We start from the raw sequence: 15,345 nt of genomic DNA on the forward strand, positions 1-15,345 counted from the left end.
CCTTGTTCTAAAATACAAAATACCAAGTTTGGCATATAAATGTTTATGAGCATTAACTTCAATGTGAGTTGTCCCCTCCTGTCATAAAGTGGACTTCTTTGTTCTATTTCATGCTTCCCTCTGGGAATTTAATGTTGCTGGATGGCATTGCCAAGAATATTTACTTTCTTTTTGTTTGCATGTGATTGATTTGTCTTTGCACATTTCTTTGCTTTTAATGTTTTGATGTGACTTATTTTTTTGGTTGTTGTATGTAGACTCAAATATTTAAGTGACTCATAGTGCGCTAATTTCAACTTTTCGTTGTAGTGATCCCAAGATCGAATTTACAGGCTGTTTAGAAAAAATGTTGAATTTAAAAAAAATTATTTTTTAATTTAGAAGTCAAAGTTTTTACTTGTGGCAGGGAAAATTGATGCCCACATTTTAAGAATAGCATCCTGTTTTACAAGGCAGTGTTATTAAATAGTAATAATATATATGAAAGCTGTTTCAATTACTAAGCAGTTTACTAACCTCTTCAGTGTCTGACATAAATGAGAAGCGAGAAAATAGAAATAAATGAATGTCTGCATACATAATTAAAATTACTTTTGAATACATAACAAGGTAAATGAAATAAAAATGCAACAGCATTACATGTATATTTGTTTTGTTTCTAAGAATCCGAAATCTTTATTTTTAATTATAGGTTAAAATGACGTATGTTATAAATAATTCATTTCTTTTTATGGGATGATGTAAAATTACTCATGTCTTTGTAAAGCTGATAGTATAATAAAACTTAAGAATAATAGCTCCCTGTTAAGTGTTTGCTCTGTCCTTTCAGTCCTAGTAGAAGAGCTAAAAACATTTCTTTCTTTTCCAGGTTCCTCATAATCTCAAATGCAGAAGTATATTAAATCATTTCAGTAAAAATGTGCTCTTAAACCAGTCCATAGTTGAAGGCAAAAAAGAAATGAAAAAATGACATCCCAAGCATGATAAATGGTTTTGAAAATCAAAGCTAGTTCAGATGAGGCCCCAACTATGAACAAGACAAAGGTCTCTTTCCCTGGCCAGTCCTCACTCTCCTATCAATATGTTAAAGTTTCTAATGAATAGCAGACTTATTTAATTAACTACTAACCCCGAACAAACTCTGGATTTTCAGTAGCTTGGGTCTTTTATTTTTTCCTTGTGGTTATACTCTCCCTATTTTCTCTGTATCTGTGGAAATCACTTTTCCTTTGTGTATGAATAGCATTAACTTGCATTTGTTTTCACATTATCTAAACCAATAGCTCTGCAATGTAGGCTTTAAAATTTGATGTAAAAAAAAATTAATGTAAGTTCTACAAAGTGTGGGAAAATCACACCTTACATTGATAGTTGTGCAGCAGAAAAGGAGATGCAAGCTGAGGTGGTTTTAACATTGCATGAAGATGTACTCTTTGTAGGTTTGAACTGGAAAGCTAAATTCATAGGTCTTGATTGAGTCAGTAGAAGAGCAAGAAAGAAACTAGCTGGCCGTTTGCAAGCTGCTGACTGAGTTGAGCGACCTTGTGGTTAATCTCCACGATGTCAGGACTTGGTGTCACAATCAAAAGTGGAATAATCAACCATAAACTGGAGAGCTAAGACAAGCAACGCTCATAGACTTTCCCCCTCATTGTTTAAACTGAGCTGATATTGTCCTCAGAAAGTCACGGGAGCGTGTTTTATTTTTATACTAAAAGTGATCTAGCAGAATAAAGTAATTAGGACACCTGTTAACACGAGTGAATGTTGACATTGTTTTCTCGCTTCCCATGTATGACAGACATAGCTTCCAAAGGGGTCTTTGTCTGATAAACCATCCATTTAATTAAATAAAGACCTGATCAACTCATCCAACTTTGATACTATAACCCTCAATGGGGATTAAAAATAGCATTCTAGTAACAGATCAGTATCATATTATACACACACACATCAAAATGGACTTACTTCGCCCATCTCTCAATTATGTACGCATAACTTCAAGACTTAATATTCCCTCCAGCTCTGTCTCATCAAAACCCTATTAATTATGAACTAGTCAGCACCAACCACGGCCCCCATTGCTGCTGGGTGTTTTGTGTTGCCATGAAAGCACACTTTTGTAGACCTGAGTTTTGTTCCTTCTTGTAGGTCGATGAGGTCATGCTGACTCTGAAGCAGGCTTTCAGTACTGCCGCTGCCCTGCAGAGTGCCAAGACGCAGATTCAGCTGTGCGAGGCCTGCCCCATGCACTCTTTGCACAAGCTCTGTGAAAGGATTGAAGGTACAGTGTATCCTGGCCTTGGCAAGAGAGGAGTTTGCACTGGCATCGGGACGTGAGGAAGTCCCTCCTATCATTGAATAGGTCTTTGTGTAGGTGAAACAGGAACTCGCAATCGTTTCGCATGTCCAGTCAAGTTTGTCCTCCAGGTGCCTGGCATTCTCTCTCCCTCTCTCTCTCTCTCTTTTTCTTTTTGCCTTTCTTTTGTTCTCTGTCTCTTCCTTGTTTTTTTCTTCACGCAGCAAACTCATAGAAAAGACTTGTGTTTCCCACAGTTCTTAATACTCCGCTGTGTTTTCTGTGGGAACTGACCAAATATTTGTTGAATGAATGAAGAGAAGCAAAACCATTAGAGAATGTTAACTATTTCATTCTTTTTTCCCTCCCCCTGGATGATGTATTCTTTTCCCGCTAAGTTTAGAACTGTAATGAAACTCACTTGGCTTCTGAGGGACGTTTGTGAATGACAGAGGTGATAAAGGAGATATCTTACAGCAGATTTCTGCTCTGAATTGGAAGGGCAGCACAAGCAGAGGCGTGGGGGGGCTAAACACTGACTTCTCCACTTCTCATTTTTTTCTTTTTTAAGAAGATTTATTTATTATTTATTTGAAAGGCAGAGATAGATTGATAGAGAAGGAGAGAGATCGCGAAAGCGAGAGCGAGAGGGAGGGAGGGAGGCAGGGAGGGAAGGAAAAAGAGATAGAGATCTTCTATTTACTGGTTTACTCCCCAAATGGCTGCAATGGCCAGGGCTGGGCCAGGCTGAAGCCAGGAGTGGCTTCTGGGTCTCCCACATGGGTTCAAGGGTCCAAGCACTTGGGCCATCATCGTCTGCTTTCCCAGGCACATTAGCAGGGAGCTGGACTGGAAATGGAGCAGCTGGGACTTGAACTGGCACCATATGGGATGCTGGCCCTGCAGATGGCGGCTTATCCTCAAATGCCACTGCTCTGGCCTCTCACTATTTCTTACTAACAAAAATTTTGAAAACTACTGCACAAGATAAGACACAGTCAAATAAACACTTGTTCAGTGTCTACTCTGTTTTAGGCAATGTGCTAGCAACTATGAGTGCTCAGGTGGCAAGGCATGTTCTGTGCCTCTAGAAAGCTCACTGCCTAGAGTGAAAGATAGGCACAAGAGGAAATAATGCAGTTCAGTAAGATAGATGAACAGAGTGTGCACTCCAGAAGAGAGCGGACAATGGCCTAGGACCTAGGCAGTGTAACTGCACATTGTGATTTCTGTTTAATGGGCATTTGGTAAAATCATTGACAGTCAGACAGATTTATTTAATGTTCAAACAACCACGTGGTCAAGGACCATTTTGATGTAATATTCAGATTTTTAAAAAAAAATTTTTTTTTTTTTTATTTTTGACAAACAGAGTGGACAGTGAGAGAGAGACAGAGAGAAAGGTCTTCCTTTGCCATTGGTTCACCCTCCAATGGCCGCCACCGCCGGCGCGCTGCGGCTGGTGTGCTGCGGCTGGCGTGCTGCGGCCGGCACACCGCGCTGATCCGAAGGCAGGAGCCAGGTGCTTATCCTGTCTCCATGGGGTGCAGGGCCCAAGCACTTGGGCCGTCCTCCACTGCACTCCCGGGCCACAGCAGAGAGCTGGCCTGGAAGAGGGGCAACCCGTATAGAATCCGGCGCCCTGACCGGGACTAGAACCCAGTGTGCTGGCGCCACAAGGCAGAGGATTAGCCTAGTGAGCCGTGGCACCAGCTTTCCTTCTCTTTCTGTAGACTCTGCCTTTCAAATAAATAAATGAATGAATCTTAAAAAATGATATGAAGGTCTTGCATAGTTTTGTCTTAAGATGCATTTTCTAGGAACTTCTTGAAGTACCCTTATCTATGTGTGTGTGTGTGTATTACTTTTGTGATGGTTGAAGTTTTTATGGTTTTAGATATCCTTTTAAATAAAAAAGTACAAAATTACGAATCCAGAATTATTAGTGCTGTTCCCAAAGTCTTGAATATACTGACTTAAGCTTCACAAACTCCAAGGCATGCATATATCTGAAGGCAGCAAAAAGAAGGGTCCAAGTTTACTATGAGTCCATGAGACTGATATGGGGTTGTGTTTTTCCTAAGGCCCTGGATAACACACTCATTTCCTCCTGCTTCTGACAGCAGCCAGACGAAGCATAAAGCAGTGTGGTAGCCTCACAGTAAGAGTAAAAAGACTAAAAATAAAGAAAATACCTCTGGAGCCTCACCATGTATTGGGCTCATTGTGTTTGGCATCTATTATGTCATTTCTTCCATATTTTAGAAAAACCAAAGGCAGACACTATTTCAATACACGTTTTACACAATGAGTATGGAGACCCTGAGACACCAGGATCCATAGTGAATAATAATTGCTGTAGGCAAGTTGCTTGGATGGGCTTGGACGTGGACTTGTAAAATCTATTTTCAAAGCAACCTGATACCTTTTCTTGGTATCTTTTTGTTGAAGTCTCTTGCCATTGTGTTTCCCAGAGAGTTCTTTTCATTAAGGAACTCGACAGTGTGAATTTCATGCTTAGGCTCAAAGTGTAAAGGTGACAGAAGGATCATCTTTGGATAAGTTAATGAGAAAAATTTAAAAGTACTTAGGGGGCCAGCACTGTGGCACAGTAGGTGAATTCTCCAACTGTGACACTGGCATCCCATATGGGTGCCACTTCTAGTCCTGGCTGCTCCTTTTCTGATCCAGCTCTCTGCTACCACCTGGGAAAGCAATAGAAGATGGCCCAAGTGCTTGGGCCCCTGCACCCGTGTTAGAGACCTGGAAGAAGCTCCTGGCTTCTGAGTTTGGATTGGCTCAGCTCTGGGCATTTTGGCCATTTGGGAAATGAACTCGTGGGTGCAAGACCTTTCTGTCTCTCCCTCTCTCTGCCTGTAATCTCTCAAAATAAATAAAATCTTAAAAAAAAAAAAGTGGTTAGGTGGTAGTATTTCAATTTACTTATTTGGACTCATAGTTTTACTGTCAATATATTCCAAGTGGTGACCCAATCATTGTGCTACATGCTTACCTTTGAAGTTTTTTTTTTTTTTTTTTTGAGTTCTATTTCTAATGAAAAATAAAATAAAATAAAACCAGAGAAGTTATCTAATCACCTGCACCCTGGTTGGGTCTCAGTTTTTAGTCTGGGTCCATCAGTGTGGGCCACAGTCAATCAAGGAGTGGTGTCTAAGGGGAACTCCATCTCCTAAGAGCGAAACCCCAGGATGTGGAACTGAAAGTGATGCTGGCTGTCATGGAGCTGGAGCAATTATCCTTCTTTTGTTTCCCTGCACTAACATACAAGCTACATGATATTTATGTGCATGCTTTTCAGTACCTGCAATTCACTAGGTGGTGACTGTGAATTGGGAGACAGAAGGAAGTCAAATCAGATTTCTAGTGGAGGAAGCAGTATCATTTGAAGAAATAAACGGCAGTTGTTTCCAGTTAATTCCTCTACTTACCAGGGAGCTAAGGAAACTTCCTGGGCTGTGACTTCAGTGACATTTCTCTCCTTATCTTTGTTTTCATCTTTTGAATTTTCATCCTTCTAGGTGTGTTAATCAGTCACTGGATTAACATCAGAATAAAAAAATGACATCAGAAAACTAAACGAAAAAAGCAGTCATACTCGTTTCATAATATGAGATTTCTTCAAAAAGTTCATGTAAAATGGAATTAAGTATATATTTTTTATGCAAAAAATTTAAAATCTGCACAAATCCAGGCACTCCCATATGGAATTCAGGTGCCTGAACTGCTAAGCCAAACCACTCCCTCCTTCCCCCTTTTCTTTTATTAATATCAGGTTGTGAGCTCATTCATCTCAGATCCTAGGACAATGCTAGTTCACGTGTGGGTTTCTGTAGTGGCCGAGTTTGTTAGTATGAGTATGTTGAGTGATATCTGGTTGTGCTTGGTTTCATTTAGATATTTTTTGTTAGTGATTCTAGCTCTAGGATCGCCATTAAGGGGCTTCAAAGAGGTTTTTCATTGACTCTTAATCATTGTCTCTTTGAGAAGGTGTAAGTTGGGAACCTGCTGGGAGAGGGCTGACGTGTGATGCGTGATGTACATTTAGGTCTCTGCTGCCTACCTCTGCTCCATGCTGTGTTCCTTTTCACTTCCCTTAGGCCTCTACCCTCCAAGAGCCAAGCTGGTGATCCAGAGGCACCTGTCATCCCTGTCGGACAATGAGCAAGCTGACATCTTTGAACGAGTTCAGGTACCATCATTGGGGTTTCTCATAAATAAGACAGAAGGAGTGAGAATGGAATCCTGTTTTGGGGGTTCCCTTTGCTTTCCACTGTATGCAGTTACCGTTGCGCATCCCCTGACTCTATGTGGCAGAACTTGAGCACCCTGGCTCCCTTCACGTCTGAGCGTGGGGAAAAGTCTGGGCTGTGATTGTGTTTGTCTGCTGGATCAAACCATAGGAATAAAATAGGAGTGGGGAAGTTGTGTTTACAAACTGCACTCTTGGCTTGTCTGTTCAACAGAAAATGAAGCCAGTCAGTGACCAGGAAGAAAATGAACTTGTGATTTTACACCTGAGGCAGCTGTGTGAAGCCAAGCAAAAGACACACACGCACATTGGGGAAGGCCCATCGGTAAGGAGTTATTTTCTCCTTGACCTACTTCTCTGTTTACACATTTACTTAAAATATAGTAGAAGCTGAGAAAGGAGGTTTTCTTTTTTTCTTGTGCTCTTTTCTTCTTTAGGGTGGAAGTCCTGTCTATATATATGTGTGTGTGTTGTATTTTTTAGCATTGTAGGCGTTTTATAGGAATTCTTAGTACGCATTGGCACACTGAGATGAAATAATAATGATGGTATGAAAATGTAAAAGAACTTATTTTTTTGGTAAAAGGGCAGTAGTGTGCATGAGGTAGAATTCACATTCATTTGTTAGTGATAGTAATCTGTTATTTAAAATTCACATGAATATTTTATTTCTTCAAAAGATTAGCTCAAATGGTGAAAAGCCAGGAGCAGAGCAGCAGGAGTATCGTGTAAGTGTCTCCCCCGGCTGCAGACCAAAGAATGGCATTTCTGTGCATGTGGCTTAGAATTTAATCCTAGCTGCATGTAAGCAAAGCAAGGTCATCGGCAGCAATCTCCAAGGGGACCATGCTTTATTAATAACACTAATTCAGTGTGAGTCCTTTTATCACTGTATTCGAAACAAGTTACCTGTTAGTTGTTTAGTATGCGTACTTTCATTTAATCAAGATTTATTTTATTTATTTGAAAAGCAGAGTGACAGAGAGAGACACACACACACAGAGAACAAGTGTGTGTCGGGGGGGAGGGGAGACAGGAGAGAGAGAGAGAGAGAGTTCTTCTACCTGCTAATTTACTCCTCAAATGGCTGCTATGACCAGGGCTAGTTCAGGCCAAAGGAAGGAGCCTGGAACTCCATCCGGGTCTCTAACATGGTTGGCAGTGCCTTAACCTCTTGGGTCATCTTCTGATGCATTCCAGGTGCATTAGCAGGGAGCTGGATTGGAAGAAGAATAGTTGGGACTTGAACCAGCACTCCAACGTAGGATGCTGGCATTACAAGTGGGAGCTTAACCCAGTGCTTGACCATGCCGGCCCCATATTCTTTCATTTAGTCATTGAACTAGCAGTTTTTAAGAGCCTGCTATGAGGCATGCTATATGATAAGTGACAAAAAAGTAAGGAATCAATTATATTTATTCCAGAAAAGGACTTAATAAGTTGAAAGGGCATGAAAACAGATAAATAATGCATAGAACAGATCTGGGGGACTGTTGCTGTGGTGTAGTAGGCTAATCCTCTGGCTGCAGTGCCAGCATCCCCCAATATGGGTGCCAGTTCTAGTCCTGGCTGCCTCTCTTCCAATCCAGCTCTCTCGGAAAGCAGTCCAAGATGGCCCAAGTGCTTGGGCCCTGTATTTGTGTGGGACCTGGGGGAAGCTCCTGGCTCTTGGCCCAGCTCTGGCTGTTGTGGCCATTTTGGGAGTGAGCCACTGAGTGGAAGACCTTTCTCTCTGTCTGTAACTCTACCTCTCAAAAAAAAAAAAAAAAAAAAAAAAAAAAGAATAGGTCTGTAAGTGGCCTTTTAAAAAAACAAAAATAGCTCTATTTTCCTTTGGAGAGTAAGAGGAAGGAGCAATTTAAAAGGTCAAGCAGGGATGTATAGGGGGCTGGAGCTTCAGGGGAGATGAAGTTTGCTATGGAAAAGTTGGCAAAGTATGTTTTATTAGAGACATTGAACACAGTGGTGAATAGTGGTATGGTCAAACTTACCTTCATGCAGGTACTATAAGTAGAAACTGTTTTTTGGGCATGCTTGGGGGTTGATGGGAAAATGAAGCTGTAGCTGGAGGAACAGACAGAGTTGAGTTGAAGGAGGCCTTTCAGTGGTAGCCTGACTTTATTATGGAAGGATTTCTAGTGAGAGAGGGAGAAGATCAGATCTGTACAATAAAGAGAGAGTGCTGCTGTCCCTCTCATGACAGATTTGTGGGGAATATTGGTAGGCAAGAGGTTTGCGATTGTTAAAACTGAAGTCACATTCTCCGATTTGGACAGTTTTGTCCTAAAATGTGTGAGGAGTGGCCACAGACCTTTATCAAGTGCAATGGTGGAGACTAAGAGCATCCCTTCCCTGCCATCTGACTGTTAGGAGAGGCCAGTGTATCATTACATCAAGTGAAATGTGCTGTGGTTGTCAATAAGCACAAGACAGCATTAACACTACTATGCAAATAGAATGGGTGATTGTGTCTTGAAAAAGGTATCTGACTCAGGAGAGGGGCTGAAGTAGAGCACTAGACATGTGCAGAAGGGGCTGAGGCCAGGAGTTGAGGAGGCATCATCATGTGGACTTAGTAGCTGGGTGAGTCGGAAAAGGAGGGGAGAGGGGAATACTGCAAACAACTTCAAGGTTTCAGAGTTAGGGGAAGTTGGATGAAACTGAGCTCAAAAATAGAGAAATAAGACCATGGTGGCATAGGGGATGGAATAAACAGTGAGTTCGATTTGGAAATGTCTTGGAGATTCAGTGAGAACGTGGATTTGGTGCCCTTGGGGGACTTTGAGTTGAAGAATGACCATGGAAACTCTAAGCTTTGGCTTGGGTTTCAGGTCAAAGGAGAATGCGCCTGGGTGTGCACTTCTTTGTGGTAGAGGGTACTGAAGATCATAGAGGAGGAGATCTGGACAAGTTGCTTCTGTTTGCCTGCTGACAAAGTTGCTCCATTCTCTTCCCTCCGCCTTCCTTTCTTCCATTCTTCCTTTCTTCCTTCCATTTATCCCACCTGTATTTCCTGAGCTGCCACTGTGTGTCTGCCATTGTGCTAAGTGCCAAAGTAATTTCTCGACTTTGTCCTGTCATTCATCTGGGAGTCTTAGAATGATGAGTAATCCCGGAGCTTTGTGCGCCTCCTAAGCCGAGTCCAGCCCATTCTGTATCCATTGTGTTCCCTCATTTCCTTTTCTGATGTCTGTTATTTCTCTTGCATCAGTAGCTTCTTAAATGATCTGACGGAGCCAGTGCCTCCTTCATGGACCATACTGAAGCCTCTACTCTAGTTTGTTCTCTCAGTCTCTGACATCCTTGTCCTTTAGATGTTTTTGAATTCTCCTTTCAGATAAATCTCCCTAAAACGTTGCTTTCCCAGTGATGTCCCTGTGCTTATAAATTTGGATCAGTCGGTGATTCTTCTCATTTACCTGGCATGCCAGACCATTCAAGGTTTTGCATTTTTTTTTTCAGCATTATGTCTTTGTGTGACTTTCCTCTTCTCCCCTCTGCTGTTGCCAAACATATCGTGCTGATTGTGTCCCTTTAAGCCATCTGGTCTTTATGATTTTGCCAGCAACCATCCGTAGTTCCGGGAAAGCCTTCATCCATGTCTTCATGCCTGCCTGAATTTCGTATGTCCTTTCTTCCCTGACCATGGACACCTGCAACCAATTTCCATGTTTTCCTGTTTGATGCTTCTATATATATTGTGTTGCTCCCTTCCCAAGAAAATTATAAGCTGTCTTATAAGTCGAGAGTTTCTGGGCTCTAAGGACCATGTCATATGTGAGTACATAATAGCTGTATACCTCAATGGGATAAAGCATGGAGAAAATCTAATATAGTGGATACATTTTAGATTCTCATACAGTTTAATTTTATTAGACATGAGGGCAGGGATGGAAAGGGATATATATAGATAGATAGATAGATAGATAGAGAGAGAGAGCATGTCCCCATCATCTGGTTCACTCTCTCAAATCCCTGTAATGGCCAGGACTGGGCTAAACTGAAGCTGAAGTCTCCCATATGGATGGCAGGGACCCAGTGACTTTAGCCATCACAGCTACCTTCCAGGATCTGCATTAGCAGGAAGCTGGAGTCAGGGGTGGAAGCTTGGAATTGAACCAGGTGCTGCAAAGCGGGATGAGGCATCCTCACCACCAGGCCAAATGCCTGCTCCCTCATCCAGATGAGAACTATCAGAGAAGATTTACTTGTTGATCTAAAAGATAAGTGGCCCACTCACAAGTGAAAATGAAATTGTAACAGAGATATTAGCAGAATCCAGAGTGGTTTTTTTTTTTTTTTGGGAAGATGCTTTGTTCCTTGAAACTATTAACTTGTTTTCCTTAGTAGTTTGGAAATGAAATATGTACCTTGGAGAAGGATGGCTATAGTCATTAATCAAAGTAACAGCAGTAAAAATTGACACCTCAAGATTAATTTTTGTTAAACACAGCAGGAATGTATTAATGGAAAGGAAGGAAAGACATGAAGGAAAGATCTTATTTCGGTCTCTTTTATTACTTTGTTAAAATTAGACCTTTTTCCTTATAATCTTTGTGTTCACAGTGTGGAACCTTAATTATTACTTCTTAATAAAACCACTGGAGGATTCTTGTATTTAGTAATGACCTGGTCTTAAACCTGTATTTAAAGCCTCATTTAACTTTGAGTATTTCCAAACTAAAATTCATGTTTTTCTTTCCCTAGACTATTGCAAATAGTACAATCCCGGAAAATGCGACAAGCAGTGGAAGATTCAAACTTGACATTTTGAAAAACAAAGCTAAGAGATCCCTAACTAGCTCCCTGGAAAATATCTTCTCAAGGGTAAGATCAAACTGAGGATCCTTTAGGTATCCACATCTATGTGTTTCTATTTCGTATCCTTTTCAACTGGCTCATGGAAGATTGCCTTAAAAACAACCTTACTAAGAGAACTTTAACTAACACTAAAAATAAGCTCTTAAAGCAAGGTTCCTACTCAGATCTAGATTTATTCTGTGAACTCTGAGAACTGGATTTAGCAGTAGATGTTTTGCAGGAGAGATACCTATGTATGGAGAAGGGGAAATTAGATATTGATGCCCAATCCTGTAGGTGTGGAGGTGTGGCGCAGTGCCCTGTGTGGGAGCCCTGTGTGGTGAGGAGGGGGACAACAGATGAGAGCAACCTGGTTCAGGGTCCAAGCCTTAGTGGTTGAGAGGACATCCCTACATAGGAAAGGCCCAGTGCCAAGCGTGTGAGCCAAGGGAGAGGTGTTCATGGAGAAGGTGCTCAGTGTAAAGGGATAGAATGTGGGCAGGGTGAGGATGTCCACGTGTGGCACGACAACCCCAGTGTCGGGTGTCACCAGCTGAGTGGGATAAGGGGTGTTCACACAGTAGCCTTTGTTGCACACAGGGGACTAAACAAATAAGTCAACACGCTAAGCATAAGGGCATCTAGGGAGAAGGGAATCACAAATATAAAAGGACAAGAAATTAAAATGAACCTTATGTGGTTGGATCAACGGGGAGGTATCCATGTGAAATCAGGCTTGTGAATGTGTGTGTGTGGCAGGACGGGCAGAAGGAAGGAATGCAAATGTCTGCATGTAGCCCCTGATTCTGTTCAGGTACTTCAGACACCAGATAATGAGTCTGGCTGGGTGACACCCAGCACCCAGGCTTTGCTTTCTATAGATCTTTCTCCACTAGAAGGAACTAGGATCTGGGGAGAACTGACTAATTCAAGGACTACAGGGAAAGGGTAAGATAAGTTCGGGCAAAATATCTTTTTGTTCTAGATGGTAAGGAAGTGCTCAAACATGGTGATGTGTTATAGAGATCCAAACCTTGAAAAGGCTCCACCTCATGTCATCTGACAGAAAGTGAGCATCAAAATAAATGATAGCAACAGATTTTATAAACTGTTGTATAAACAGGGAAGCCATGAGTCTATATGAAACAAGACATAAATGAACACATTGCAACCAGGTCATGAGCAGGATACAAAACTTATGAAGAATGAAGAGAAAAATGATAACTTCAACGTGGGGAAGGCTGGGAGCCAACACCTATTTAATCAGAGATCCAAATAAGCATCATCAGTAAAGAGGCTGGCTCACATCCTGTGCCACCTTATATAAAGAACAAACATAGTGCCTGGGTTTAATGCTTGACTCTGGCTCTAGCAGACCCGAGCATCCTGCTATTGTAGACCCCAGGACACAGCAGGTGATGGCTCAAGTATTTGGGTCCCCTCCACTTATGTGGGAGACCTGGATTGAGTTGCTGGTTCCTGGCTTCATCCTGGCCTAGTCATAGATGTTGTGAGCAGTTGAGGGGTGGATGAGAGAGCTATCTGCATCTCATTCTCTAACCCTTTAAACAGAATTTGAAAAGACACTCTTGATGACTTTTTTTTTTTTTTTTTTGGACAGGCAGAGTGGATAGTGAGAGAGAGTGACAGAGAGAAAGGTCTTCCTTTTTGCCGCTGGTTCACCCTCCAATGGCCGCTGCAGCCGGCGCATCTCGCTGATCCGAAGCCAGGAGCCAGGTGCTTCTCCTGGTCTCCCATGTGGGTACAGGGCCCAAGGACTTGGGCCATCCTCCACTGCCTTCCCGGGCCATAGCAGAGAGCTGGCCTGGAAGAGGGGCAACTGGGATAGAATCCGGCGCCCTGACCGGGACTGGAACCCGGTGTGCCGGCACCGCAAGGCGGAGGATTAGCCTGTTAAGCCACTGCACCGGCCTCTTGATGACTTTTTTAAAAGATTTTATTTATTTATTTGAGAGGTAGAGTTACAGACAGTGAGAGGTAGAGACAGAGAGAGAGGTCTTCCATCCACTGGTTCACTCCTCAGATAGTCACAATGGCTGGAGCTGCGCCAGTCTGAAGCCAGGAGCCAGGAACTTCTTCCCAGTCTCCCATGCGGGTGCAGGGGCCCAAGCACTTGGGCCATCATCAACTGCTTTCCCAGGCCACAGCAGAGAGCTGGATCAGAAGAGGAGCAGCCGGGACTTGAACCAGCACCCATATGGGATGCTGGACTACAGATGGCAGCTTTACCCACTATGCCACAGCACCGGCTCCTGTAAATGCTTTTTAAGAGGCAGATGGTAATATAAATTCTTAGACTTTGAGAAACTTTTAAGTAACCTTGTAACTCTTTGCAAATATGTTGTTTTCAAGAAGGTATTTAGTTCTATTTAGCATTAATAGCATTATGAGAATAAGTTTAGCCACATTTTGAAATTTTCTATGTTTATTCAATAGAGTATTAAGGACACAGTAACTTCTGACATCTGATCTTCCTAGTTTTGCATCTTTGCTAGAGCTCAATGTATTTTTACAGGTATTTCTCCTAATACCTAAAATTCTTCTAATTTTAACAAAAGCCCTGCAAAAACCGTGGTCAGCTGGAAATGTCACTATTTTATCAGCAAAAAGCAGACTCATGCAAAAGGACCTCTAGATTTGTCAGAAGTGTGTTTCTGGAAGTTTTCATAAAATCTTCATGCCTGAATAGACTTCTAAGATGGTTGACTAGACATGCCCAGTGTTCAGTCCTCCTCCCCAGAGAGGAGCCAAAACTTGCATGTCAAGGTGAATGCCCAGGGAGGAGCACCAGAACGCAGCAGGGGAAACTGGTAGGACACAGAGACCTAGGGTGGTATCCTAGAGGAACAAAGCCAACCAGCAGCTGAGTATCTTGGGTATTGGTTAAGCCTTCTGTAGATATTAACAAACCGATCCTGTCCCGGTTGCCCCTCTTCCAGGCCAGCTCTCTGCTGTGGCCAGGGAGTGCAGTGGAGGATGGCCCAGGTCCTTGGGCCCTGCACCCCATGGGAGACCAGGATAGGCACCTGGCTCCTGCCATCGGATCGGCGCGATGCGCCGGCCGCAGCGCACCTACCGCGGCGGCCATTGGAGGGTGAACCAACGGCAAAAGGAAGACCTTTGTCTCTCTCTCTCTCTCTCTCTCTCTCACTGTCCACTCTGCCTGTCAAAAAAATTAAAAAAAAAAAATTAACAGTCTTAATTCGGTAGTTTAACTCATGCTCTACGATGGCCATTTTTTTTTTTTTTCTTAAAATATGGTTCCACATGAGCAGCAGTGGCATCACCTGGGAATTTGTTAAAATGAAAGTGGGCCTCACCACTGACCTACTTAACCAGAAACTCTGGGGAGGGCCCAATAATTTGGGTTTTAACAAGCCCAAGAGTTGATACTGGTGCTGAAGCTTGAGAACTACCTCTCTGGATAAGTGTATTTCTCATCCCTCCCCTGAGCTCTTTATTTATATTCATTTTATTTGAAGGCAGATGGGGAGACGTATCTCCTGTGCACTCATTCACTCCTCAAATGCCTGTAACAGCCAGGGCTATCCTGGTCCAAAACTAGGAGCCTGGTAACCCATCTGAGTGTCCCATGGGAGTGGCAGGGGCTTGAGTACTTGAGCCGTCACTGCTGCCTCCCAGGATGCACTTCAGCACAAAGCTGGAGTGGAAACTGAGGAGCCAGGACTTAAACCGGGCACTCTGCTATGAAATGTGACATGTCAATCCCAAGTGACCTATACAGCGGCACCAAATGCCTGCCCATAAGTGTAATTTTTTTTTTTTTTTGACAGGCAGAGTGTACAGTGAGAGAGAGAGACAGAGAGAAAGGTCTTCCTTTTTGCTGTTGGTTCACCCTCCAATGGCCTCTGCGGCCGGCGCATCACGCTGATCCAAAGCCAGGAGCCAGGCGCTTCTCCTGGTCTCCCATGGGGTGCAGGGCCCAAGCACGTGG

General features: G+C 42.8%; 1 protein-coding gene across 3 annotated transcripts in view; it reads left to right on the forward strand.

The window, feature by feature from the left end:
* TBC1D4 (TBC1 domain family member 4) overlaps window positions 1-15,345 on the forward strand; it is a 215,609-nt gene that overhangs the window by 136,588 nt on the left and 63,676 nt on the right. For 2 of the 3 annotated variants that reach the window (XM_062194085.1, XM_062194083.1), the window contains exons 5-8: window positions 2,152-2,284; window positions 6,418-6,509; window positions 6,784-6,894; window positions 11,277-11,396. In XM_062194085.1, the coding sequence (XP_062050069.1) occupies window positions 2,152-2,284; window positions 6,418-6,509; window positions 6,784-6,894; window positions 11,277-11,396 (456 nt within the window). Of the gene's footprint in view, window positions 1-2,151; window positions 2,285-6,417; window positions 6,510-6,783; window positions 6,895-7,249; window positions 7,298-11,276; window positions 11,397-15,345 lie in introns of all 3 variants that reach the window. The other variant, XM_062194084.1, reaches the window with a different exon arrangement.

Source organism: Lepus europaeus, chromosome 6 (genome assembly GCF_033115175.1).
Source record: "Lepus europaeus isolate LE1 chromosome 6, mLepTim1.pri, whole genome shotgun sequence".
NCBI lineage: Eukaryota > Metazoa > Chordata > Mammalia > Lagomorpha > Leporidae > Lepus > Lepus europaeus.